Here is a 25996-nt window from a genome sequence, read left to right as displayed (position 1 = left end):
ACCTCTCCTCCCTAACCCGAAATACTTAGCTTCCCTGGCCATAAACCGCAGGTGTCGGGGAGGAGAGAAACGCTCTATGCACACGGACAGCTATCACTGGGACAAAGGGCGCCAGCTGGGGAAGAGGCTGCTCCACTGCCCTCCCCTTTCGGCTCCTCCTCCCCTTACTCCCAAGGGAAACAGCACATCTGTGTCCCCAAGGAATCTCCCCCTTCCGAATCTCCACAGTTCCCCTATAGAAACTTGCTTCTGAAAGCTCAAGGGAAGGTGGTTGTGAGGGTTTTTACCCTCCACCTTCTCAGACTGTGGGCCTCTGATATTAATAAGGAAGCAATTATAATTCAGTCCCTGTCTCTGCTTTTTGGCTGAGTGGTGACGGGCAGCACGGGCCCCAAACTCAGTTGCCCTGAGGTTTCAAGGGCAGAAGGTGCCCTGGAGGGACAGGTGGAGAGTTTGTGGAAGAAGCAATTGCCTCCCCAGATGCCCTCTGCCAGGCAGCAGAACGGGCGTCTCGAGGCATCTGTCCTCTCTGACCCTGGCTGAAGGTTATTCTGGAGGTTTGAACCCGAGAGGCCTTGGCCTCTGGGCACAACTCAGGAAGGCAGAAGGGCTGCTCTGAAATTTGGGGAGTTAAGGAAAGAGTGAGACACCCCCCGCTCCAGCTCCTTCCTACGCTAGCTCCTCACATACCCACAACCAGGCAGGAGTGACCAGGCACAGATGCCAAATGGCCTGTTTCCAGCCTGGATCCCCAGACATCTGAGGAAAACCTGTAACCTGAAAGAGAGCCCATAACAAGCAAAACCCCTGGATTCCAGGCTGGTCGGGCCATCTTCAGGAGGGCCACGGGTCTTCCTCACCAGCTTCTTCTTGGACGAAGGCGCCAGGGAAGCCTGGCCACCACGCAGGCTCCCTGCCAGAGCCCCCAGCCCCCTGCCCTGCTGTCCCGTGTCCTCCCCAACCTCACGTGCCCCGGAAGCGCACTCTGCAGCAGACCTGGGGTGGGCCGTGACCCCAAGAAATGAAACCAGTTAGACCCACTCAGTGCTGGTGGGGACTTCACTGACTCTCTGGAAAAGGAAATAATTCGTAGATGTTAGCTGATTTCCACGGTGTAACTACTCCCACAGCCAAGTTCAAGCTACCGACGTGAAGCCGCAGACCGTGGAATGGGAGGAGAGGCCCACCGTTGTGCTCACGGGCGGCCCAGAGCTGGTCCCGATCCCATGGTTCCCTGGCTGGCAGGGACCAGGGACTCCCTCAGGCCGCTGCTATGGGTCAAGTACTCTGCCTTCATCCCCTTTTTCCAAGAAGCACGGCCCACGAGCCTAAGTAACCTTGGAGGCAGTTCTTCTGGACCAGAGGAAACACCTGAGATGGGAAATCCAGCCCATCCCCCATCAATAAACGGCAAGTCAAGTGTGGCTGTTTTATATAAAACTGGGCCTGGAGAGGAGGCCCCTCGAGACGGGCTCACTCCCTACGTCACTTCCCCATGCTCCAGGGGCGGCTCCAGCATGGGACAAGAGGGCCTCCTAGAGAGCCGGGGGTGTGGTCAGCTGATGTATCTCCTTCTTGCCTCTGGCGGGTCTGCCCAGCCGGGACCATGGGGAGGGTATGACCAGCAGAGGCTCTGAAGGGGAGTAGGGGTTCCTCTCGGGGTGAGGGGACTAAGAATCAAGTCCTTCCAAATTTTCAGACCCCTCTGGATGTAATCTTGCTGTAAAACACCCCTATGCTCTCAGTTTACCCACTCACAGTCACCTGTTCAGATGCCAGGGAAAAGAAGAACAAACTTTAATTGCTGTCGAGAGAGAACTCCCTTAGCCAGTGTTGAGAGTGGGCATGTCCCAGTTGCCCTAGCCCGGGGAACGGTCCACTGCCTGAGGCCCAGGGACCCTGGGGTCAAGGGAGCAGGTGGGGGCTTCTGGCGGGCACAGGACTAGGAACGCCACAAAGCCACGTTAGCAGGAGGCACGTCGAAGCGCTTGCGGGTGTGGTCGGTGTCCCGGTGGTACAGGTAGCCGCAGGAGGGCTTCTGCAAGGTGTAGAAGGGGCTCAGGGAGTTGGAGTACTGGGAGCTGTAGAAATTGAACCTGAGCTTGTCCACGTTCTGGCCCCTGGGGTCCACCACCACCGGCACATAAGCTGCCGCCAGAGTCTGCTCACGGTCCTGCTTCCACGACCGGGACAGGGGAGCCTTCATCTTTTTGCTCGATGGTGTCTTTGGCCCATGGCTGGGTGCTGAGGGTTTCTGTGCATCCTGGGAGGGAGAAAGAAGGGGAGAGCTGGGGCACTGGACACTGGTACTTCACCTGCTGGGGCCAGGAGCGGGAGCGGGAGGTCAAGGCCACTGCTCAGAACCCACAGGGCCACCCAGGAGCACAGCTCTGCTGGCTGTGGAGCCAGACACCTCCGGGCAGAACCTTCGAGGCTCGCCGCCCTGCCCCTGCAGGGCAGGCCTCCCCTGCTTCTGAGAGGCCTCGGTGCAGTCGGAGGCTAGGAGCCTGGGGTTGTCCTCAAACACCCCCACCGGTCCCCCCACGTCTGGTCAGTACCCCCCGAGTCTCCTCTGGCCCTCCTCTCCCAGCCCTCTGCCACCACTCCAGCCGAGCACCCCTCTTCTCTCCTGCAGGGTCACCCCAGCTTTCTACCCGTCTTCCTGCCTCCTAGTTGCCCTTCTTGTCGGCCTGAGCTTCCCACTCGCACTCTCATCTTTCTGCAGTAATGGCCACATCGTGTGGCCGTCCTCCTCAGAGTCTCCCTCGGTCTCTACTACCTAGAGGAGAAAGCCCATGGCCCCCAGCCTGGAAGGCAAGACGTTTCAGGATGGGGCTCCCCACGTCCTACGTCCCAGCCTTACCACCTGCTGGGTCAACTCCTGTCATCCCTGGCCACTTGTCCTCCCAGGACTATGGCCCCTGCTCAGGCGGCCTCCCCAGCCTGGCCCGCTCTCCTTCCCTGTCACCAGGGAGATTCCGTCTTTGCCTCTCACCCTTATCCTTGACATAACAGCCTCCAAAACCCCATTCCTACGTTTACTCAAGACTGAAGTGTTTACGAGCACACAATAAACATCGGTTCCCGTGAACTGAGTTCTGACGAAGGGTGCTCCCCCCCTTAACCGGCCGGCTCGTTCTATTTTAGAACGCCTGTCATTGTTAAGCGCCTGCTGCGACAATGCCTTTCTCCGTGGCCACCACGGCCGGCCGGGTTGGGTAGTCAGATGTGGAGGCGGGCCCGCTAGGAGACCCCGTCGCCACATTTGTCACAAGGTCCCCACATGCTTCCTTGCTCTGTCGTCACCTTCTGTGACTGTCCTCTGACTTTTGAAGGCCCCACTGTCACCCAGCCACTGGGGGCCATCTCACTAGGGGCCTTCAGAACTACGACAGCAAGCCGCGCAGGGCGAGGTGCCTGTGCATCAGGTGGCCTCTGGCCTGCTTCCCGAGCTACAGCCGTCAGGGGGACCCATTTCCTGTCTGTGGGGACAGGACGCAGCCCCCAGGGGATTGGGAGGGAACACCTAATTGCAGAATTACTGGATGCTGAGACTGCGCTATTTTACAAAAGAAATCCCTGGCACTCCCTCACAATGTACGCTCCTTTGTGCTTGACTTACAAACTATTTGCACAATTCAGGCATGCCCAGGGCTTTCCTCAAGGCATCTTTACTCCTAGATATTCCTACTCAGTATGTTGTATGCACCTCAGCTTTGCGTTTCCAAATTCTCATCCTTCCAAGCCTCTGGTGCTGCGGCCCCACCCCCCACTCTCCCTCCTCTGTGCTTCAGGTACTCCACATGGGATGCGACCTTTGCTGGGCTGGGGCTAGGGTGAGGCAAGTGCATCGTTTTTATGGAGGTGCTCACTCTCAGGGTCCTACAAGGGCGCAGCGAGTGCTTCCTTACATCTGGCACCCAGGTGCTGTGCTCGCTTCATTCTATTCTCAGACTGGGGCCCTGGGGCTCCTGCCAGTGCTCCCACAAGCCTGTGAGCCACTCCTGGTGGTCAGGACCGCACCCCAGTCACTGCTGGGTCCCTGGAGCTTAGCCCAGGGCTGGCACACAGCCAAGCTGGAGAGGGGCAGGGATGGTGCTCCCTTCCAGGCTCAGCCCTGGGGTTCAGGGTTACAAGCAGAGGGACAAGCACCGGAAATGAGCTATGGTGACGGCTGTGGACACCAAAGGTTCCGAGTACAGCACCCAAGTAAGTGGAGTATCTCTTCTGATCCCCACATTAACCCTTGCAGGAAGGTACTATTAGTAATCCCATTTATAGTTGAGAAAATGAAGGAAGGAGGCTAGTTACATGTTCAGGGTCCTGTGGCTGGTAAAAAGCCAGGCTGGCACTTGAACCCAGGCCTGGCTGACCCCAAGGCCCACACCCTATACTCCATGATGCATGCTGTGCCCACTGCACTGTGGGGACAGGGCATGCCAAGTCATTTCTGCCCTCATCCCCTCCACTCGCTGAGCTGCTGCCAGGTGTGCTGGGTGGCAGGTGAGCTGCCGAGGTGGCCCTGCGCAGTCCACAACCCCCAGGCTCACTAGCAGCCAGGCAGCCAGATTGCCCAGCTTGGCTGGAACACCAGGGTTCTGAATGCTGGATTTTGGTTCTGGGTTCCTAGGCCCTGCACAGACAGGATGATGCACTGAAAAGGGCAGGGTTTACACTATGAATTACCATCTCTTAGCGGAGATGAGGCCATGACAGTAGTTGCTCCATTCATTCATTCAAAACTACCCCTCTTGTATGCTAGGCTCTGGGTGTGCAATCAGCTCAGACGTCACAAATAGGAACACAGATACACGTAGGAAGCCCTGGAGAGCAAGGCTTCTCACCCTCAGCACCGCTGGTATTTTGGGCTGGATAATTTTTATTTTTTAATTTTTTTATCCTTACCTGACGACATTTTTTTTTCATTGCTTTTAGAGGGAGAGGAGAGGAGAGAGGAAGGGAGAGAGAGAGAAACATAGATAAAAGAGAGAAACATCGATTGGTTGCTTCCTATTCGCACCCAGACCGGGGATCAAACCCACAGCCCTTTGTTTATGGGACAGTAACGCTCCAACCAACTGAGCCACACCGGCCAGGGCTGGGCTGGATGATTCTCTGTGGCGGGGGCTGTCCTGAGCCTTGCAGGGTGGTTAGCAGCATCCCTGGTCTTTACTCATTCTGCCCACCTCCCAGTAGTGCCAGATGAAAAATGTCCCTCGTCCTTGTTAATGCCACCTGAGGACAGTGAGAGTCACTGCTACAGAGTCCACGACGGTCTCTTTATCCACAGTGTTGAGGTTGGCAGCGGGCCCAACAGAATCTTCCCTTTCCCAAGCCGCAGAAGTGGCTCTGGTTTCTTCCTGTTAAGCATGACTTTGAGGATGTGGGGTTCTTGCCCTCCAGACATGGCAGAAGAGCTCAGCCCGTAGCTATGGAGACGAGGGAACTGTGGAAGCCCCAACCCCCTCTGCACCTGATCCCCAGCCCACTCTTTAGTCTTGGCTCCTGAGCCCTGCACCTCGGGTTTGGGAGGCTGGTATCAGGAGTAACAGAGGCAGATGCTTTCAGAATGGTTGGGGGGTCTCACCAGAGACCCCACGGAAGGAAGGGCAATGCTCTTTACCAACAGAGTTGAGCACCTATCGAGTGCCAGGCACTAACCCCTCAGCTCTGCAAAAGCTCCTGAGAGCCATTTGAGATGTCACTCCCAGTGTTCAAATGCAGAAACTAAGGCCCAGGGCTGTTTGAGTTCCCGCAGGTCGAGAGGTGGTGTGTGAGAACCTTGCAGAAATCCCGAGACCAGTGACCAGTTAGCACAGGAACCAGGAAGTGAGCACTCTCCTCCCTCTCTGCCCCCACTCAGGCCCCGGCTTGGGCTCACTGCCCTCGGTCTGCCCGTCAGCTAGGTCCCAGCCACTGCTGCTGCTGCTGCTGCAACACTCGGGACCCTGGTGGGGGGGACCCAGGGCCCCACGAACATCCAGAAACGAGGCCCTCACAGAAACTGGGACAGTCTCCAGAATGAGTAAGAAGAAGACAAACAGAAGGAAGAAAGAAAGGAGGAAGAGAAGACACTGGGCAAGGAAAATGAGGAGGAGGAGAGGGAAGCGCAGGGAACCTGGGGCTGGCCCTGCCCCTTCCAGGGGCCTGGTGAGGCCTCCAGTGACTAACCGCACAGGGCGGAGAGCACCCCATCCCCTCCCGGGGCCCAGCACAGGCAGCTTTGGAAGGAGGGTGCGGCTGGACTGCATACTTTCTGGGCTGACATCTGGTTTCATTTAACCATTTCCTCCCCAGTCAGGTCTTCCCTGTCAAGTGCTCGTGTGCAAGAGCAGGTGTGTGTGGGTGTGTGTGCGACTTTAGAAAAGTGGTTCACAACTGGCACTGATTTTTTCCCCCCCGGGGCCATTTGGCAATCCTGGAGACATGTTTGGTTGTCACAGCTGAGGGGTGCTGCTGGCACCCAGTAGGTGGCGGCCAGGGATGCTGCTAAACGTCCCATGGTGCACAGACAGCCCCACAGGAAGACCAGCGAGCAGGCGATAGTGCCGAGACTGAGGAAGCCAACCCTGGGTTAGAGCTTTGAGGAAGGCTTCCTCTTCCCTCCCTGCTTCCTGCATCCCTGGCTTAAGCCTCCCATTGCACAGGGAACCAGGAAATTTAAAGGGCAAGCGGAGGATCCCGACAGCCCCTCCCCTTCCTATTTTCAGTTAGCGTTAGGGCTACATGCAAAAGAAGGAATCCAAGCAGAGCTCTGCCCCGCTGCCCCGCGCCCCTGCCGGCAGAGCCCCTCAAGGCCTTTCACCCAGACGCACGCGTGTGTTTGTCCCTTTCACAGCAGGGCTTAGAATGAGGAAGAGGGTGACTCAAGAGTGGCGCTTTCTAGGTAGGGTCAGAAGACCTCCTACGTCACATTACTGCAGGACTGCTGGGAAGACACTCCGTCTTCTCAAATACTCCAGGCCCCCTGGCACATCACCAGCCTGGCCCGTGCCTGACATTCCACCATCAGCACCTCACTCCAGGAGCGGGCCTCCTCCCTGTTGAAATGCAGATTGCGCTGGGTGAGGCCTCTGGTTAAGTGCCAGGGGCCGCCAGTTCCGTGGAAGGGGCCTGGGCGGGTGAGGGCCTGAGCTCAGGGCCTGACTGCCCTTACAGGTCGGGCAACCTTGGACAAGTGGCTGAACCTCTTTGAGCTTTAGTTGCTTCATCTGCAAAATGGGGGTAATAAGGCTGTTATCTACTTCATCGGCTTGCTGTGGGGTGCGATGCCTGTGGGAACAGTGCAAGCACGATGGAAATGGTAATTATTATCAGCCTCGTTTTGAGCACCCTCTCCCAAACCTTTATGAGAGTATATTTGCCTATGCTGGGGGCAGAGGGTCTCGGAAGGGCTTAGATGGGGAGTGGCAGATGGGGCCTCGGCTGCCTCATGAGGCTGTGTGGTGTGGGGGCCTGGAGTTCAAATTCCAGCTCCACCACCCTCTAGGTAGCTGATATTTTGATATTTATAATACTCTGCACCTCAGTTTTCCTACCTGAGAAGTGGGAATAACTAGAGAATCTATTTTATGAGGATTTAGTGAGATATTTCACGTAAAGTACCCAGACCTCTCATGCACTCTAAACTTTAGCCATGAGCCCTGGCTGGTGTGGCTCAGTGGATTGAGTGCAGGCCTGAAAACCAAAGGGTCATTGGTTCAATTCCCAACCAAGACACATGCCTGGGTTGCAGGCCAGGTCCCCCGTAGAGGGTGCATGAGAGGCAACCACACATTAATGTCTCTCTCCCTCTGTTTCTCCCTCCCTTCCCCCTCTCTAAAAATAAATAAATAAAATCTTTTTAAAATATATAACAAACTTTAGCTGCGAGAAAGGGTAGTGCAAACTGAGAGTCCAGGAAGTGTTTGGCGGAAGTAAAGGGGCAGAAGAACCAGAGGAGTTGAACAGTGGCCCACGTCCTGCCCCCCACCAGGCCCTACAGCCAGGGAGCAAGAGTTGGGCAGTGATACTGGCCCCCGAGCCTTTGGTACGCAGCCCCCAGCTCCTAGTTACACAGGTGGGCCAGGTTGGGGCCTTCCTACTCCTTGTCAATCAAACTTTGTGTGACCTTGGGCTGCCCAGATCTAGCCCTGGGATGTCATCCCACCTGGCTCATCCTTGAACAGGGCCTTTCTCGGTGGTGAGGCAGAACTGCTGGTGGTCAGGGGTGCCAGGGCTCCCAGGGTCTCTGGGGAGGCTCCGGGAGTGCCAAGGTGGGGAGAATTTTTGTAGGCAGTGACATTGTGACACCTCTCTGACAACACAATTCCTTCTGTCTTCCTAAGGAGAGACAGGGGTAGGGCTGGGAGCTGAAGTTTCAAGGCCTGGAAGGGTCTTACTTTTAACCTTGATACAGACCCACTTGTGATTTCATCTTCCCACAACCTCCCAGGACCCGTGAACTGTGGTTAGTGGGATAAGTAAAGAGAGGAGGAAATCATCCCAGTTACCTAGGCACCTGCAGAAGTCCTGATTCCTCCCAGGCTCCCAGCAGGTCCTGGGACCACCAGCAGGGAGATGTACCCAGCCACCTCACCATTCTCCTCCTTTCTTTCTCTGTCTTCCCTCCAAATTACAGAGATGATGGGTGGGTGGGTGGAGGAATGCGAGTGGGAGAGTGCACAGGCACAGTGTGGGCAGATGGACAGATGGCAGATAGGTGGTCCCTCCTGATCTGAGCCCTGCTCACCTTTTTAGCCTCATCTCTCGCTATCCTTTCTCCCTGCAGCAGCTAATCTCTTAAACATGCCCTGCTCTCTGCCGTCTGAGCCTTTGCATATGCTGTTCCCTCTCCCAGACCTCTTCAAACAGGGGGTTAGGAGATGCAGGGATGGGTGGATAGATGGGCAGACAGGTGGCTGGGCGGGTTGGCCGTGGGTGAGGAAGGAGACAGATGGTCAGTAAATGGATAGAAGATGGGACTGCAGGCTCTTTGAGTTTGAATCCTGGATCTAATATTTTACTAGTTGTGTAAGTAATTGACCTCTTGGTACTTCTGTTTGTTCATGTGTAAAATGAATGGACTACAGGTCCCTGTCTAATAGAGTTGGACAAGCACTTAGGACAGCACCTGGCACAGGGTAAGCGCACAATAAATATTCGCGACTATCACGAGTGGGTAGGTGATCGGATTGATGGGGCATTGCTGAATAAGCAGACTCTCCTGCCCCCATCTTCAAAAACCAGACCCCTCTTCCTCCCTAGGGTACCACCTCCCAACACCAGACTTGGTGGGCACCTCCCAGGAATGTGTCAGGAATCCCACGTGTAAAGAGACCTGGGACATGTAAAGAGGCTGCTTCTTGGGATTGAGTGAGGGGTGGGGGCTGGGCGAAGGCCTAAGGTTGGGGTGGAAACAGAGCAAGCTGGTGACCTCCTTCCCTCCGCCACACTGGCTTGGGCTGGGCCCAGCACTGGTTTCCTTTCTGGCACTGTGTCAGCCCTGACTATTGGTTATGGGGTGGACTTTGGGGCCCACAGACAGGTTGGAAGTTGGGGTGTTGATGACTTGTGCACTGTGCTCCAATCTCACACCCTGATGGTAATGACCCCTAATTTCTGAGGAGGCTGGGAGGGGTCAGGAGGGGAGGCTGGCAGGAAAAAGGGAGGAGGAGCAGCAGCAAGCAGGGCTTGTCCTGCTGGATCCTCTGATATGGGATTCCAAGGCTCTGGCAATAATATCTTGCTTGGAAGAGGGAGGGGAGGTGGGAGCATGGCATTCTGGGAGCAGTGACCAGCATCTCTGGTGTTGGGGGAAGTAGCTTGCGTCCCAGCCCAGGGCCGGTGGACCTGTCAGGAAGTAGCCCGGGAGGCTGGGGCAGGGGCCGTTGGGGGAACAGGGCACCATGACTTAGCACGCGTTACACTCTGTCTCAGCCCAAGGGGGGCTGGCGTGCTGGGCTGGGTGAGAGTCCTGGGTGACCCGAGGTGAGTCCCATCTCATCTCTGGGCCTCAGTTTCCTGTACACTGAGGATGTTGGGTCCCTCCATGGTGGACATTTGATGGAGGGGGAATTGAAGTCCATTCTTGAGGACTTCAGGCAGGGACCCCCACCCAAATGACCAGGGGACTGGGCCCTGCCAGGAGGGTCCGCATCCCTGGCTGTGTCACCCTTGCTGTGGGAACCACAACAAGAAGCAGTGGCTTGGAAGACTTTCTTCAGGAAGGCCTGGCTAGTCAAGCCTTATCTGTCTCATTCCATTTGTAAATCACAGAAGGCTGAGATCAAGGCCTCTGGACCCACTCTGTCTGGATTCAAATCCCAGCTCTCCTCTTCTGTGTGACCTTGACCAATCATTAACCTCTCAGTGCCTCAATTCCTAATCTGCAGAATGAGGCTGATAAAGAAGCTACCCAGAATGCTTGCTGTGAGGGCTGCGGGGAGTTCAGAGCAGGGCTTGCTGCAAGGTAGGTGCTAAGAATGATGGCGTTATTACTTCTAAACTTCAAAAGGCGTTGATTCAGTCCTGCCTCGTGGAAGCCCCCTTTCTCTGACTTCTCCACCACAGTCCTGGCATGACCCAATTTTATTTATCATCAAAGTTCCTGGAAGGTAAGAACTGTGACCTGTACCCACAGTGCCCAGTGGGTGTTCGGGAAGGATGAGGAGAGCTGGAAAGACTCCGGGCTGGCTTGGCTCACAGGACAATCCACTGACCACCCACTGGACACCTGGCCACACACACAGCCTCCGCCTCCCCTGCCCTTTCTGTTGTTGGGGTGCAGGCAGGTGGGTTTAACTGTCCTGCTACTGCCTTGCTCAAAGCAGGCCTGGTTGCTTGAACATTCTCTCCACCCCACCACACCTGCTGGACAAATTACTTAACCTCTCTGATCCTTACTTATTTTTCCTTTGCTGAACCTCAAGTACAGGAGGATGAGTTATTCACACATCTCTATTCATGGGTACATGAGAGCTTCCTCTCTCATTGTATTAATTTCTCCCTTTTATCTGCAGTCTCCAATCACATTCCCCACCCACACCGGCTAGAGGCAACCAATCTCACATGCTTAATGAATATCTTCTTGTTCATGTATGTTCTTGCAAAATACACATATTGTTGTTTTGTATGCAGGTCTAGTTTATGGTCTTGTTTATTTACATAAGTGGCACTGTGTGTTTTAGATCCCACTCCGATTGCTCCCTACTGTGGTGAGATTCATCTGCGTTGCTATACGAGCCTCTGGGTCCTTGCTTCCAACCCGTGTGTGGTCCACCAAGTGTGTTCACTGCACCGCACACCTCTGCTCTTCTGGGGGTGGACCCCAGTGCCTGCAATTCCTCATCCCCCCAAACAGCACAGCATGTCCACGTGGACATCACTTCCACATCCCACTATGAACCTGGGTGAAGGCATATTCCCGAGAGCAGAGCCAATTGGCTATAGAGCATGAGTAAGCACCATTTGGAGTCTTCTTTTCTCCACCTGAAGAGTGGGTGCACTGCCCCCTCCCTGGAGGGGCTGACTTGACAGCAGTGGTTCCTGCCTGCAGCCACTTGGCCCCATGCCTGACACAGAAAGATACTCAGTGAGTGGCAGAAGTGGCTGCTTCTCTTCCCAGGTCTCATGGACAGAGAGAGAAATAAGCGGACCTAGGACGAGTTGCACAGAAATGCTCCCAGGGCTCCAAGTCCTGTTCAGGTGCTGGTCTCCAATACCCATGAGAAGTGTGTGGGGTGCTGCTGACCCCAAGATGGTAAGGACCGCTCTTGAGTCTGAAATCTGCCACAGCCCCAGTGCAGGGCCTGGGCGGAGGAGATGGCTGTGCCCAGGAATGCTGCTGCGCCATTCCGTCTCTCGCCTCTTTCCTCAGAACCAGAAGCAGCCTCCTCACACAGGAAGTGCCAGGCATTTGCTGTGCTGCCTCTGCTCTGCCAGCCACCTTGCTTTTTAACCAGACGTGAAAGCAGGCCTGGTGCTGGATCCCACCATCCCCCTCGGCAGGCCGAGAGACTGAGGCTCAGGAAGCCTCCATGGTCTCACAGGAGGTGAGTGGCAGAAGTGGCACAAAACCCACCTCTCTAGGTCCCTCCTCCAGCGCTCTTTAAAAACAAGAAAATGTGCTGCACGTTCACCTATGTTCTTTGTTATTTGTAGAGCTTAAGTTAACACAAACGCTCTCCCAACAGGGCAGATCACTGAAAAGTAAAACCCCCCACGAGTCCTGGCGTTCCAACTGAACCTTTCCTGCTGTCTGTCTCCTACTCCTGCCATTCACAGATGCGCTTTAAGTGTTCATAGTTACAGTCTGCACAGAACTCTGGTGTTCGTATATAACATTCCTTTTTTAAAAACACACATGCATCATTTCAGATTGCAGAATGTGCCTTATAATGGGACATTTTTGCCTGGCCGTCAAGGTGACCTTGTAGGCACCTGTCCCAGCCTGTCCCCCAGCCTCGGTTGAATTATCCTTCTTGAGGCTCTTTGTTGAGTTGGCTTCACTCTTTTGCAGCCTCTCATGGCCTCTGTTCTGTCTTCACATTCTCTGTTTAGCTCCTCCGTGGCCAAAGTCTGTGGCCAAAGTCAGGGGACCAAAGGGAGACCGGAGCGCACAGATGCTGAGTCCCGACTGAGTCACACTGCTGGTTACTTTAACCCACCATCTTGCTGAGTCTCATCACAGCCTTCCATTCACAGCCCCTGTTTTGCAGATGAACAAACTGAGGCTCAGAGAGGTGGTAACTCAGCCAAGGTCACACACCCTTGCTAAGCGGCCTCATCAGAACTGAAACCTATTCCCCAGCCAGGACCTCTCCCACCATGTCACGGTCCCATTGACATAATCCATGGTTACAAAGGGAAATGAGTCTCTCTCCAGCACCTCCGAACACCCCTCCCCGCCAGGGCTGGACTTTGGATGCCCACATCTCGGCTAGCAGGTAATGACTTCCCCAAGCCCCCTGTCAGGATGTAGGAGTCCACACTCGCCAGATCTCCTCAGCTCGGATGAATGCCAAGGCAGGGGGACTGGAGCCCACCCTCCCGAGGGCCAAAGAAGCAGTCTCAGGAGCTGGTGTGGCATTGGGTGTCTGCGGCCTGCAACAAGAAGCTGGACAAGATGGCCTACAGCTCAGCATCATTTGGGAGTGGGGTGACTTTTGCCTGAGGAGAGCTAGCTGCAGAGACCTGGGGTGATGATGATGGATGATGAAGGTGACTCTCGGGACTTCTCAGCTGGCCCTTCTCTGACTCAGAGTGCGCTCTCCCAGCCAGCAGCACTTGCTTTGTTGGAGAAGAGACCACATACTTGACAGAGGCCTGAGTTTCTGGGGAGACTGCCACTCCCCGGCCCCAATCCCACCCCACATTCCAGAACTGGCCAGTAACGTCGGCTCTTGGAGGTTACTAAGTAATTGCTGAGCAGAGGTTTAATTACAGGATTGGGCTTTGGGCTGTTTCGAGGGGAGGCTGCTATTTGGCTGTTTCTTTCCTGGGGGGCAGATGTCAGGTGTGGTTATTAGATGGAGTGAGGGCCGAGCAACACTCTGGCTCCGCAGGGTGCTGAGCTGGGCAAAGGAGTGGGCCCCAATCCTGCCCCAGGGACCGTGGCCTCAAAAGCTGCCAGGCTGACAGGGTGAAACTTCAGCTGGGACACTGCTCACCTCTGAACCCAGGCTGTCCAGAGGCTCCCTCTGAGTCCCCACCAACGTGGGAGTGAAACTGGGGTGCATTTCACCCCACTGGTGTGCAAGGGCAGGCCGGGCCCTGACACCCGGACTGCAGGCTCAAGCCCTCTGGTGCTCATACAGCGCCCTGGTTTCCCCTTCCCTCCCGCCCCCAAAAGCATCGTACAAGCTGTGTAGTGCTTGTGAAGGGGACTGCACATGTGGAGAAATGAAAAAACCCTCCAGGAGCGCCCCTGTCCCGGGCATTCCCTATCCACTGTCTCATTTAGTCTTCATAGCACCCTGGGGCGGGCCGTGTGGTGCCCATGCTGCAGCTGAGCAAACTGGCTCAGAGGTGTTCTTTTTACTTCTCCTCCTCCATGCAAGCTGTTTACCTTCCTTGCTTCCTAAGAGATGCACCACAAACTAACAGCTCTGCTCTTTCCGTTTCCGCCACCAGCACACAAGTCCGTCCCCATCCCCTCCTGCTTGTATCAATTAACCACCTGATCACCCAGTTAAGTAATGAATTAAGCCCCTTCCCTCTTCCCTTAGCCCCTCTGCCTACACTTGCTCCTTCCCACCCATCCTTCACTCAGACCGCAGATGAACACCCTCCACACAGAGCTGTTACCGGCCACCCTCGCCTGCTCCCAGCAGTCAGAGCCTCTCAGACCCTGTGCTCCGGAATCACGTGGGGATCTTGTTAAAACAAAGATCCTCTGCTGGCTACCTTAACACATCAGCTCACTGAAACTCATAATGACCTTAAATTAATAGCCTATTTTACAGATGAACAAATTGAGGCCCAAAGAGGTTGCCCAATGTCTGGGATGGGGCCAGAGTGTCTCCATTTCTAGTAAGACCCCGAGTGACGCAAATGCTGCTGATCTATGGACCACATTTCTAGACTAAACTCTTATTCCTAGTTATTTTTAATTTTTTAAAATCCTCACACAAGGATCTATTTATTGATTTTAGAGAGAGAGGAAGGGGGCAGGGGGGGAGAGAGAGACAGAGAGAGAGAAACATCAATCTCCCATATGTGCCCTGACTGGGGATCAAACCTACAACCTTTTTTGGTGTATGGGGCAATGCTCAACCAACTGAGTCTCCTGGCCAGGGAGCTTTAATTTCTAAATAGGAAATATATTTATATGGCTGTAAATTTAAAAGTATAAAAAAAGCACCCAGTGAAAATTCTTCCTCCCAGGTCTATCCCCCCATTTGCCCAGTCCCCTCCCCCTCCGCTCAACTTCCACCCCCCAGCAAACACTTATTCATTTCCTATGGATCGTTCCAAAGTGTCTCTGCTCCAATAAAAACAAATAAGATCATTCTTATCCTGACCCTAATGGTAGCATCTACACACACCGTTTGTCAACAGTTTATCAGTTTATCTTGAAGATAACTGGACACAGTCGGCTGACTCAGTCATTTTTAGAGTTGCATTGTTATGCCAATGTGTGGCTAGGCCATAATTTACTTAATCAGTCACTTCCAGGTGGACAATTTGAGTTGTTTATGATCTTTCCAGCTGACCTTTTTAAGCCTCCCCCCACCCCCACCAACCTTGCTGGGACCTCCTTCCTACTCCCGGCTTCCCAGCCCCACTGTCCCGATCGCCTGCAGAGGCCTTCACACCTGCCGCATGCCCTCCCAGGTCCTGCGGCCCAGGCTGGTTGCTGCTCCTCTGAACCTCTAACCCACTGTTAGCCTCCTCCTCTTCACTTACCTCCCACTCTTAATCTCTCCAAGTAGACTAAAGCAACTTGAATGCAGGAGCCATGCCTTTGATTTCTCCGGATCCTTCAGATCCTTTGCAGCCCAGAGCTGGGCGCACAGCAGTTCTCAAGAATGTCAGTTATACAGTGGAAGTTGCATATGAATGGAGCCACTCAATGAGGGCTCTGCTGGGGCTGGTTCTGGGTGTCACAACCCAGGAGCTACCCAAGGTGGGAGGGACCTCTTACCTCAGAGGTCTCAGAGAAAGAAGCCCTCTTCTTGGGCCTGTGTCTAGAGCCCTGGGGGGGGGTGGGCTGTGAGAATGTCCAGGGCGTGATGGGGCAGCTGGAGTTCTCTTGTGCCCTTCCTGGGTGGGCAGTGGGAGGAACCATGATGTGGAGGCAGGAGCCTGGAGGGACGGACGGCATGGATATGTGTGCATGCCCTAGAACGAGCTCCTCCCCTTCTCTGTTAGCATCCCTGTCATCCTTCATGGGCCAGCTCAAGTCTCAGTTCTTCCAAGAAGCCTCCCTGGATTTCTCCGGCCCACACTGACCTCCCCTCCTCTGAATTCCCACTGTATTGGTGACAACCCTCACTATTCTGTATTTAGTCATCATGACCTGCCACCTTGACCGTGTAAAACCTCATCTCCCTGATGAGGCCCGACATCCTCCATGGTGGAAATAAGACTTCTCTAATTCTCTGACACTCCCGAGTACCAGGCCCTGGGCACAGCGCTGGGCAGTGGGAGGGCCTCCACGGATGCTCCTTGAGTGAACGGGAGTGGGTTTCAGGAGCGCCACGTGGTGGGGGGGGGGGGACAGGGCTGGCCACAGGCATGTCTCCAACCAAAACCACTTTGGGAGCACCTTATAGCCACTGTCTCGAAGGTCCGACTCATTCTGTCCATTAACACTGGAGCAGGTCAAGAGGACTTTTCAAAAAGATCACTGTCATGAAAAATAAAAGACGTGGGGCTGGGCTAAATTAAGAGATTAAAGGGGCATGACAAGCAATGCAATGTGTAAGGCTTGATTAGACTGTGGATTAAAAAATGAAAACATTTTGGGAGGTGATAATAGTGTGTCAGTGTGACATGTGAGTGTGAGTGTGGGACTGGGTTGTGGTCACTTGGGAGGATGTCCTTATTCTTAGGCAATGGGAACTGAAATACTGGTCGGGGTGGGGAGATGTGCCCCGGTACCCACAACTTTTAACCTTCCGCAAAAGGAAAAAAGTGTGTGTGGAGAGAGAGGGGTGCAGATGTGGCAGCACGTTAACAATGGGTAAACCCAGGAGGAAGGAATACAGGTGGGCATTTTACCGGCCTTTCAATGTTTTCGGAATGGAAAGCTGAGGAGGAAGTGCCTTTGGCACAAAGAGATACAGTTCCAGCGCCTGGGAGAGAGAGGGGAGCCGCAGCCCTGCCGCTCCCGCGGTGCACCGATGATCCGAGACCGGCCACCAGCCCCCGCCTTTCCCGCCGCTGCCCGGAAAGCATCAACACCCAGCCCTGTGGCCGGACTCTCTCCTCAGCATCTCTCACACCGTCCTGGGGGTGCTCGTCCGACCCCCCGCAGTGGGCAGCACCCCCTGCCTCAGCCGGGACGGACCCGCACGCACCTCGAAGGTCCGCAGCTCATTTCCCTGAAAAGTGAACCCACCACTAGGTGGGATGGGCCCATCTTGAGTTTTTAAAAATTATATTCACTCAACTACAGAAAGAAAAGAATAAATTGACATACACAGAACATGCCGCGACTTAGTCATCCTACGTTCCCTTTGGAGCTCTGTCAGTGGAGATGCTTCCCACCTCTGTCATCAGATTGGGATGCTAGCTTAATGCTCCCCACCACCCCTCTCCGGGGGCTTACCTACTTCCCTTGGGGGCATTTCGTTATATCCACTAAAGGCGAGTGGCCCACATTTTCGAGGGCTTGTAGAACCCTTCGGCTTACTTTCGCCAGCCTCTCCCCGGCGCTGGGCACGGAGCCCTTCCCAAAGTGCCCACCCCGACCCGGTCATGACCCTCCAACTTAGACGCAAGGGGCTTGCCGCTGCCTCCCTGCCCCAGGGAGAAGGGGGTGGAGGAGGAGGGCCAGGAGGAGACGGGGGGAGGGGGCGGCCCTTCTTCCAGGCGGGGCGTGGGCCGGGCGAGGTCCCCAGCCCACCGGGCCGTGCCAACAATGGCCTGTTGTAGACGGAGGCGGGCAGGAATGCTGCCGGGGGAGTTGGGCGTCCGCGGGGCGGGGCCCCTCCCAGCCGCAGCCTCTTACCTGCCCAGGTAGCTCGCATTTCCAGGCAAGCGGCGGGGCCCGCACCACCTGTCGCCCGTCGCGCGGGCGGGGAGGACTGCAGGGAGCATGGCCTGGTAGAGTGTGCCGTGCGGAGACGGTGCGGGGTTCAGTGCGGGGCAGGGCAGGGCTACCGAGGGCCGGTCCTCTTCCGGCGCCCGCGCGGCCTGCGGCAGCATGAAAAAGAACCAGACGGTGCAGGGCACCTTCAGCAAAATCTTCGGCAAGAAGCATGCCAACCCCAGCACCACCTCCCTCTACGCGACCAATCCCCCTTGGATTTTCACCCAAGAGGCCGCGGAGGAGGGGACCAGGGACTTCGGTAAGTGCGCCCGGGGGAGAGCGGCGGCGGCCCCCACCGCTGGGAGGCGGCCGGCGGCGCCCCGCGCTCCGGAGCTCCGGGCTCTCGGAGGGGCGCGGGGCGGAGGGAAAGGGCGCGTCTGACCCTGCGAACCGGCCACCAAGCAGCTGCCCCGGGAGGGGGAGGCGGCGCCGCGAGGTGTCTCTGGGAAAGGGCCGTGGGGGACAGGGGTGCGCGAAGGAGGGGACCCTCCCTGTGGGAAGGCGGAGACCTTTGCGGTCCGCGTGGGATCCTAGTCCCTCTTCCCAGGTGTTTATTTTCCCTCCCGGCTGGAAGTTAGGGCTGTGCTGCCTGAAGGCTTCCTGGGGCTTGCGGTGGCCCCTCCTCCCCCCCCGCGATGCTGCGGTGTCAGAAGGGCCCCCACAACTGAGGGCTAGGGGTGGCCCCTTCAACCTTCCCCCTGCTTTCTCCATTCCCTCCAGGATCCCCCACCCCTTTCCCCAGAGTCATAGGTAGGCAAAGAGAGGGGCTGCTATTTGGGCGCCCACACACTTGGCCCGGTACAGGGGAGGCTGGGGAAAGTCAACAGGAGCCACTGCTAGCAGAGTACCAGCCTGTGCAAGACGCCGACTCACTTATTGGGGCCTGGGCTGTCTGTGTGCTCCATCCGGAAGCCACGGATGGGACAGTGCGGGCCAGGACGGCCCCTCCTGACTGTGAGCCTGCCTCCTGAGGCATCTCTCTGCAGGCATGGGAAAACACCAGCCCCGGCTTCTAGAGGGCTGTGGGTCACCTTCTCACTGCTTCTTGCTGCATTTTGTACCCTCAATAAGAAAAAGGAAACCAGGCGGGTAGGGGTCGCCTATGATCCAGGGCTCTGGACCCAAGGAGTGTCACTCATCAGTGCATTAGCTCACCTTAAGCTTCATCGTCACCCCATTACCTTCACTGACCCTTATGGCCACCATGCGCAGACCCACAGAGGATGTTATGTCCTCCGCCCCTGCTGTTGGATTCAGTTCAGCACCTAGGCTGTCACCGTAGGGACGCTGGCCACCGGGGCAGGAGTAGGGCAAACAAGACATCGCCTCTCCCTGGCCCAAGGATCCCAAACCAGTGGGTGAACAGTTACCCATATGCCAGTTTGCCCTTCCCAAGCCTTTGCTATAAAAGATTAAGTGCAGAAGGAGCCGAGAGGAGAGGTGACCTCTGATTGCAACCAGTGTTTGAGCTGAGAGGGAAGGGCAGAGAGCATTTCGCAGAGCAAACAGGAGGAGCAAAGGCTAGGAGGGGCCGGGCGGTTTGGAGGTCGGTTTAGAAACATACAAATACATGTGTGCGGCCAAGTGTAACTCTCTGAGGCCCAAAACCTCCCCTTGCCTGTGTGGCAAACATTTATTGATCCCCATGGGTGTGAGGTACCGTTCTAAAGTCCTCATGTCGTTGACTCGTTGAGTCCTCATCCAGCCTCTGGTGCGGGAACTGCTATCCCTGTTCGGCAGATGAGGAGGCTGAGCCACAGCGAGGTGGAGTGACATGTCCAAGATCACACAGCTTTAAAGGGCCAAGCCAAGCTTTTCTTAAATGTATAAGTTAATGCTTTTTAATAGCTGTATAGAGTTGTGCAACCTTGACCACAGTTTGGATTTAGAACATTTCCATCACCCCGACATTTCTCTTAGGAGGCAGAGCCGATATTTGAGCACAGGCAGGTGGGCTTCAAGGGCCACACTCCTAGCCAGCTGCTGAACTGGCTTTCTGGAAGGTCATTCACGGGGGAATTGGACTTGAGAGGGCGTCTACCTGAGACCTGCCTCGGCCCGCCTCGCCCCCTTCCACCCCACTCACGTTTCTCATTGTTTGTGGTTTGTGCGCATACTGAGCTGGCTGCTGTTGGGGTTCATTCCCCTCGGTGAGAAGAATGGGGGCACGGTGGCGTCACCTTCAGCCAGCTGCTGCTGCCTTCACCAGCCCGGGCAGAGCTGGAACCCGTGGCAGCTCCTCCCGTTCCTGGGCTGGGCCGGGCCCCAGCTGACTCAGCCTGGCTGCACCCCGCACACGGAAGGCTGGGAAACACTGTGCACCCGGCAGCACGGCTCTCCGCTGCTTCTGGGGTGTCTCCCCAGGTGCTGGTGGCTGTGGCAGAGGTCTTGCTCCCTACTGAGCAGGACAAGTACTTGGAGTTGGTGATGGGAGGGACCAGTGCTGGGGATTCTGTGATGCAGTAGAGGTGCCAGACCTGCCTTGGGGCCCTGTCTCTGTCAATAATGGGCCTGGCCACTCCCTGGGCCTCAATTTTTTCTTCTGTGAAGTGGGGATGGCGTCCAGTGTGCCTACAGATGACCGAGTGAGGTTTGTATGTGGCAGTGCTTTGAAGAGCATTACAGAGAAATGCCCTGAAGCAAGGACTGGCAGATCATGGACCTGGCTCAAATCTAGCCCATGGCCTGTTTTTGTAAATAACACAACCAGCCTTGCCCATTATTTCCATGTTGTTTATGGCCAATTTCCTGCTACAGTGGCGGAATTAAGTAGTGGAATTAAGCAGAGACTACTGGCCCACGAAGCTGAAAGTATTTACCAGCTGGCCCTGTATTACTGTCAGTTCCTTCCCAACCCCAGCACTGCCTGCCCTTGCCTGTTTCAGTTCCCCCTCCTCGCACTGCTGTAGACCAGAGGGAACTGAGGCATGAAGAGCCATTCTAAAATCTTATCGGGCCCCTGGGTCTATGACATTCTCTTCCGTGCTGGTGGTATCCAGCCCTTGGAGATCAGGCAGGGGATAGAGAGGGGAAATCAGTGTGTGTGTGTGTGTGTGTGTGTGTGTGTGTGAAGCAAGGGGTATCCACTAGCTCTCCCCGTGGCTACAGCTGCGTAAAACTGTTTGCACAAAGGTAGGCTGGGTGCAGCGGGAAAATGCAAACAGTCGTGTGAAGGTGGTGACAGTTTTTCTTTAAAGAATTTTCGTAACATTTATTCCAGAAAAGTACTTCACTTGAGGGCTTCACTTAATGCAATCTCAACCCTCATTAAGCCTCTTGCCTCCCCTGCCTGAGGAAGGGCCTCAGGCTGCATAATAGTTTTTTACGAATGCACAAGAAAGCAGAGAGGGGGTCGTTGAAACCCTGAGATGAGGGTTGAGCTGGAGCAGCCTGAGACTGGTGCTCTGGACCAGTCCGTCTTCTGGGTTCATTGAGCGGTGCTGCTGCCACCCCAGCCCAGCCAAGGGACACCAGGCTTGCTGGGGAACTCTCTTTTCCCCCTCCATATGTAAATCACCTTTGTCACAACCACCTAAAACACTTATTTAAAATGCAGATTTCTGGAGTCCCACCTCAGGCACCTGAAGTCAGAACACTGGGCTGGGGCCCAGGGTCTGGATTTTCACCAGCTCCTAGGTGACTCTTCTGTACAGGAGGGTTTGAGAGTCCTGGGGTGTCCTTCCCCAGCTTTGAGCCACGTCCATAATCCACCAGGTTAGCAGGCGGGCCATTCTCTTTCCCCCTAACTTCCTGCAGGTTCCAAATGAATGTGCAGGAACTGTGGCCAGCTCCCGAGTAGGAGAGCCCCAGTGCTCCCTGGTGGCTGCTGGCTCTGTCATCCCTGCGCCTGTGTCTCAGGCCAGGCTGGAGGGCGGGGGGACTGTGGACCCCAGGAGCTGAGCATTTATTGGGTTGGCCAAAAGGTCCACACGATTTTTTCCATAAAACAAAAGACACATTTTTCATTTTCACCAATAACTTTATTGATTTGGATAGCTTGAGTATGTCGGCTATCTCCCACTATTGTCTTCTAGTGGGTAGAGGCCAGGGGTGCTGCTAAACATCTTCCAGTGTATAAGACAGCCCCACAGGAAAGAATTATTCAGCCAGAATGTCAGTAGTACCAAGAAACTTGACAAACACTTTTGAAATGTTTGATCAGTCACAGCACCTTTTCCATACACTGCACAAATCTTTTCTTGTGTTTCAATTGTGTTTTTACCTTTTTTTTAAAAAAAAGACTTGATTAATTTTTAGATAGAGGGGATTGGAGGGAGAAAGAGAGGAAGAGAAACATCAATGTGTGGTTGCTTCTTGCATGCCCCCTACTGGGGACCTGGCCCGAAATCTGGGCATGTGCCCTGACTGGGAATGGAACCCGAGACCTTTTGGTTTGCAGGCCAGCGCTCAGTCCACTGAGCCATGCCAGCCAGGGTGTTTTTACTTTTCTTGAAACAATAAAGCATAACATACCAAAATTGTTATGTATTTTCTTTCATATTCAATATTAAAAAAGGCTGCCCAACAATTTACCAATTTTGATAAGCTTTTTTTAAATACATGCTGATATGACAGCTGTCACAGTACCATCTAACAAAATTGTTTTGAATGAAGTTAAAGACAACTAAGCACTACCAGAGCCATTGTATGAAAAAAAACTAAATGAACTTTTTGGCCAACACACTATTTCCCGCCAGAGTGGGGCTGGCACCTGCCTTTGGAGAGCTAACCTGAGCAGCACAGGGCGTGAAGGAGTCTGTTGTTTATTCCCGTCCCCTGGAGCTGCGCTGTGGTTTGTTGGTAGTTAGAACACACATACACACCCTTCCTGCCGCCCCATTATATAAGCTCCTCTTGTCTCCATAGTTCAATTCAGAAAGACAGCCCCTTCCTTGACCACTGCAGATGGCTACAGGGTGCCCCTTCTCTCCCAGCCGATACATTAATGACAATAATATCATTATCAGTTATTTCTTGAACCTGGCACTTTGCTCAAAACTGTGTATGTTTTCTCAATCGAGGAAACAGGCTCAGAAGGCTCAGGTAGGTGAGAGGACTCAGTCACTTCCTCTCAGGGCAGTTCAGATGGTCAGTGGCCCTGGGGCCTTGGCAGGCCCAGATTCTGACCAGCAGCTGGGCTGGAGGGAGACCACACTTAACGCTGGTTCCCAGGTGAAGGCCGTGGGCCTGGCCGCAGACCCTGCTTTGAGTAGCACATCCGTCCCAGCCGGGAAGCAGAGAAGCAGAGGGCCTCTTCGCTGTGCGCTCCCTGCCCCAGTCCTTGCCCTCGAGGCTCCTTCCTCCCTGTCCCCCCTCCTCTGCTCTGTGGCCGCCTGCCCCACCCGGCCTCCAGCGTCCCCTCTGCCCTTGGACAAAGAACTCTCTCTAGTGCCAGGGTGAGGCCTGCTGGAGCTTGCCGGGACAGACTGGCCTTTTCAGGTTCCTGTCATGTGGACCTGTTAATTAGCAATAAAGGGCCTTATTAATGCCATTGTGGGTCACACTTATATCCCCCCTCCAACTGCTTCCCTGAAAAGCTAGGGGTTCCCTGGTGGCCAAGGATTTCATGCTCCACCCCAGTGGGCTAGAGGTGGGGGTCTGTTTTGGGGTTCTGGGTTACTCTGGGTCCAAGCAACAAACTCCCCCAGCTAAAGCCCCACCCCTCCTAAGCCCCTCGGATCCAATCAGACTGGTGGCCTGTGCTCCTGGGGTCATTTGGGGGCTCCCAGCAATTTGGGGTTGTACATCATCACCCCAGCCTTCATCTTGTCATGCTAGCTTCTTTCCCTCCCCTGATTTTGGGCCACTTCCTGCAGAACAGGAGCAAGTATCCCCATTGACAGTGGGGAAAGAGCCTGAGTGAGTGCTCAAAGCCGGCAGGTGTCACACGGAGGAGCCGGGGTTCCGACTCCCGGGTTCGTGTTTCCTCTAGGCCTCACCCACTCTCCAGTCTCACTCCGGCAGGACTGGAGACCAAGGGAAAGGCTGCAGGATCCCTGCATCATTTCCCTGCTGTGCTGGCTAGTACCAGAGGGAATCAGATTCCAGAGTTAGATACCTGGGCTTGAATTCTGGCCCCTTTTACTCACTACCCATGGGACCTTGGGCAGGGGACTTGACCTCTCTGAGCCTCAGTTTCCCATCTGCAAAGTGGGGATAATAAAAGTACCTCCTAACAGGTTTGTGAAGGATACTTGCTTGGAACAGTGCCTAGCTCATACTACAAGCTTAAAAATGTTAGACATTTGCATTTTTATTATCAATATTTTCCTAGTTTGGATCTGTTTAGGATTTGGGGAAAGAGCTAAATAACCGTCCCGGACCCCAGCCTCCATGGGACCCAGGGCCAGCTTTGGGGTTGGGGAGCAGGAGCACTTTCCCAGGCTTTCAACCCTGAACTCTGAGAAAAGAAAGGCCCAAGACCTGGTGGGAGGCCCCTCCTCTGGGGGAGAAGCAAGAAAAAGGGGCTGTGCCCAGCTCTCAGCTTCCCCAAAGCTGGCCACTCCCCCTGCCACTTAACACACATTTACACACACGTGCACACACAGACACTCACAGCCCCAGACGGAGAGAACCAGGTCGGCCTGTCTGGGGAGAGGCAGGGAGCCGTGTGCCGCAGGTAAGGCCCTGATGTTTGTGCCTGGAGCCCAGCACTACTGGTCGGGGCCCTGTGTGGACCTTGGCGCCCCTGCTGCCCTGTGACCTTGGGCCAGCCCCACCCGCTCTGGGCCTCCTGTCCTCATCTGCAAGGAGGGTGGCCTCAAGTGCCCATTCTGAGTTCCCCCTGAGAAGAGAATGAAGGGCCACCTGCCTCCCAGGTACAGGCCACACCTTGCCAGTGGCATGGCCTAATTCAAGCTCAGCCAAACCCTTGATGACAATAAGGAGCCCTCCCCATTGATGAGCACACATTATCTACTAGGCGCTGTGCCAACCTGTTGCACACTTGATCTCACTCAGCCTCACACCAACCCACCCAGTAGAGGCCATTACTTACATTGACGGAGAGGGGGACACTGCCTCAGAGAGATCTAGCGACACTCCCAAGGCCCCACAGTTTGTAAGTGACGGAGCAGGGACTGGAAGTGAAGTTTGGGTGAGCTCCATACCCCTGTGACCTACACCCAGGCCTCGACCCCACGTCCGGCCTCCCCTCCCAGCTGGGGGCTGGGGCCTTATCCAAGCCCAGGCACCCTCAGCCACCATGTAAATACCCCTCAAACCAAAGGCAGAGTCAGATTCTCCTCCTCCCAGCTGCAGGCCTGGCAGGAAGGGAGCTGCCGCCCCCAGGTTGAGATCTGAGGCGAAGCCTTCCTACTAAAACGGGCACAGCCCCAGAACTAGTTTTGGACCCGGTGTTCAGACCCCGGGTGGTATTTATGTGAACTCAAGTCTTTGAGGGAGTAGAAGTGAAAGCAGAGCTGCCTTTGTTTCCTGCCAATCTATGAAGGGGGAACGAACGTATCACAGGTAAGGAACCCTGTGCACAAATGCAACAGAAAGAGGATTTCATTTGGGGGAAAACTGGGATTCTTTTAATGATCAGGTCTGAGTAAATGGAGGCAGACCTGGTTTTTCTCCTATTTTACCGCTGTGTCATTTTTAGACGAATTCGCCAGATAGAAGCTTGAGTTTCTATCTCGACAGGACTGTGACCCGCCTGGAGCCCAGACTCCAGCTCAGACCCTGCTCCTGGGGTCTTCCAAGGCTTCCTGGCTGCTGGGCTTGCTCCAGGGGTCTCTCACAGGTGCCTGCCCCCTTCTTCTGGAAGCGTCTGGGTCCACAGTGGCTCTCTTTCCTGCCCTCTGAGTCCCACCAGATGTTCCTCAGCTGCCTCTCTGCTCTGTGTGGCAAGCTCGAAACCTCCGACACCCCCGAGAACTCTTCCAGCGGGAAAGGCAGACACTGAGGGCATTTCTCAGTTTCAGGGCAGACAGGGCGCTAGGGTAGGGCCCCTCTTTTCTGACTGAGCAGCCTCACTGGGTCCTCAGAGGGCAAGTTGTCCAGCCTCCGCTGTCATCCCTTCCCCTCCTCATGATCCCTTCCTTCTTCAAGAGGTGGCCTGGCCCTCCTTCCTCAGTTGAGGAGGGGGCTGCTCTTCAGGGAGGCCCGTTCTCGTGTCCCCGACACTGTGATCCCACCGGACTGTGCTTACTTCCATAGGAAAATCCCCAGGGTTGGACTCTGTTGCCTTTCTGTTTAATTTTGGACCTTGACTTGGAAGCTCAGAAAACCCCAGCCCTGACCTTGAACCCTGGA

The 25996-nt window shown here is 55.1% G+C and overlaps 2 protein-coding genes across 2 annotated transcripts in view; one reads left to right on the top strand and one right to left on the bottom strand.

Moving 5' to 3' along the window:
- Window positions 1-1773: 1773 nt before the first annotated feature.
- Window positions 1774-17734, bottom strand: GUCA1ANB (GUCA1A neighbor). The gene is made up of 3 exons (XM_036025055.1): window positions 17657-17734; window positions 15626-15786; window positions 1774-2263 (listed from the first exon to the last, which is right to left on the bottom strand). The coding sequence occupies exons 1-3, from the start codon at window positions 17673-17675 to the stop codon at window positions 1943-1945; spliced, it is 501 nt and encodes a 166-aa protein (XP_035880948.1). The 5' UTR covers window positions 17676-17734; the 3' UTR covers window positions 1774-1942.
- The window catches only part of C4H6orf132 (chromosome 4 C6orf132 homolog), a 31379-nt gene continuing 23072 nt past the window's right edge, over window positions 17690-25996 (top strand). Inside the window, exon 1 of the mRNA XM_028511042.2 lies at window positions 17690-17996. Within this exon, the coding sequence (XP_028366843.1) occupies window positions 17852-17996 (145 nt within the window). The 5' untranslated portion in view covers window positions 17690-17851. The remainder of the gene's footprint in view (window positions 17997-25996) is intronic.

Source organism: Phyllostomus discolor, chromosome 4, assembly GCF_004126475.2.
Source record: "Phyllostomus discolor isolate MPI-MPIP mPhyDis1 chromosome 4, mPhyDis1.pri.v3, whole genome shotgun sequence".
Taxonomy (NCBI): Eukaryota; Metazoa; Chordata; class Mammalia; order Chiroptera; family Phyllostomidae; genus Phyllostomus; species Phyllostomus discolor.
This window is presented reverse-complemented; position numbering and strand designations above follow the sequence as displayed.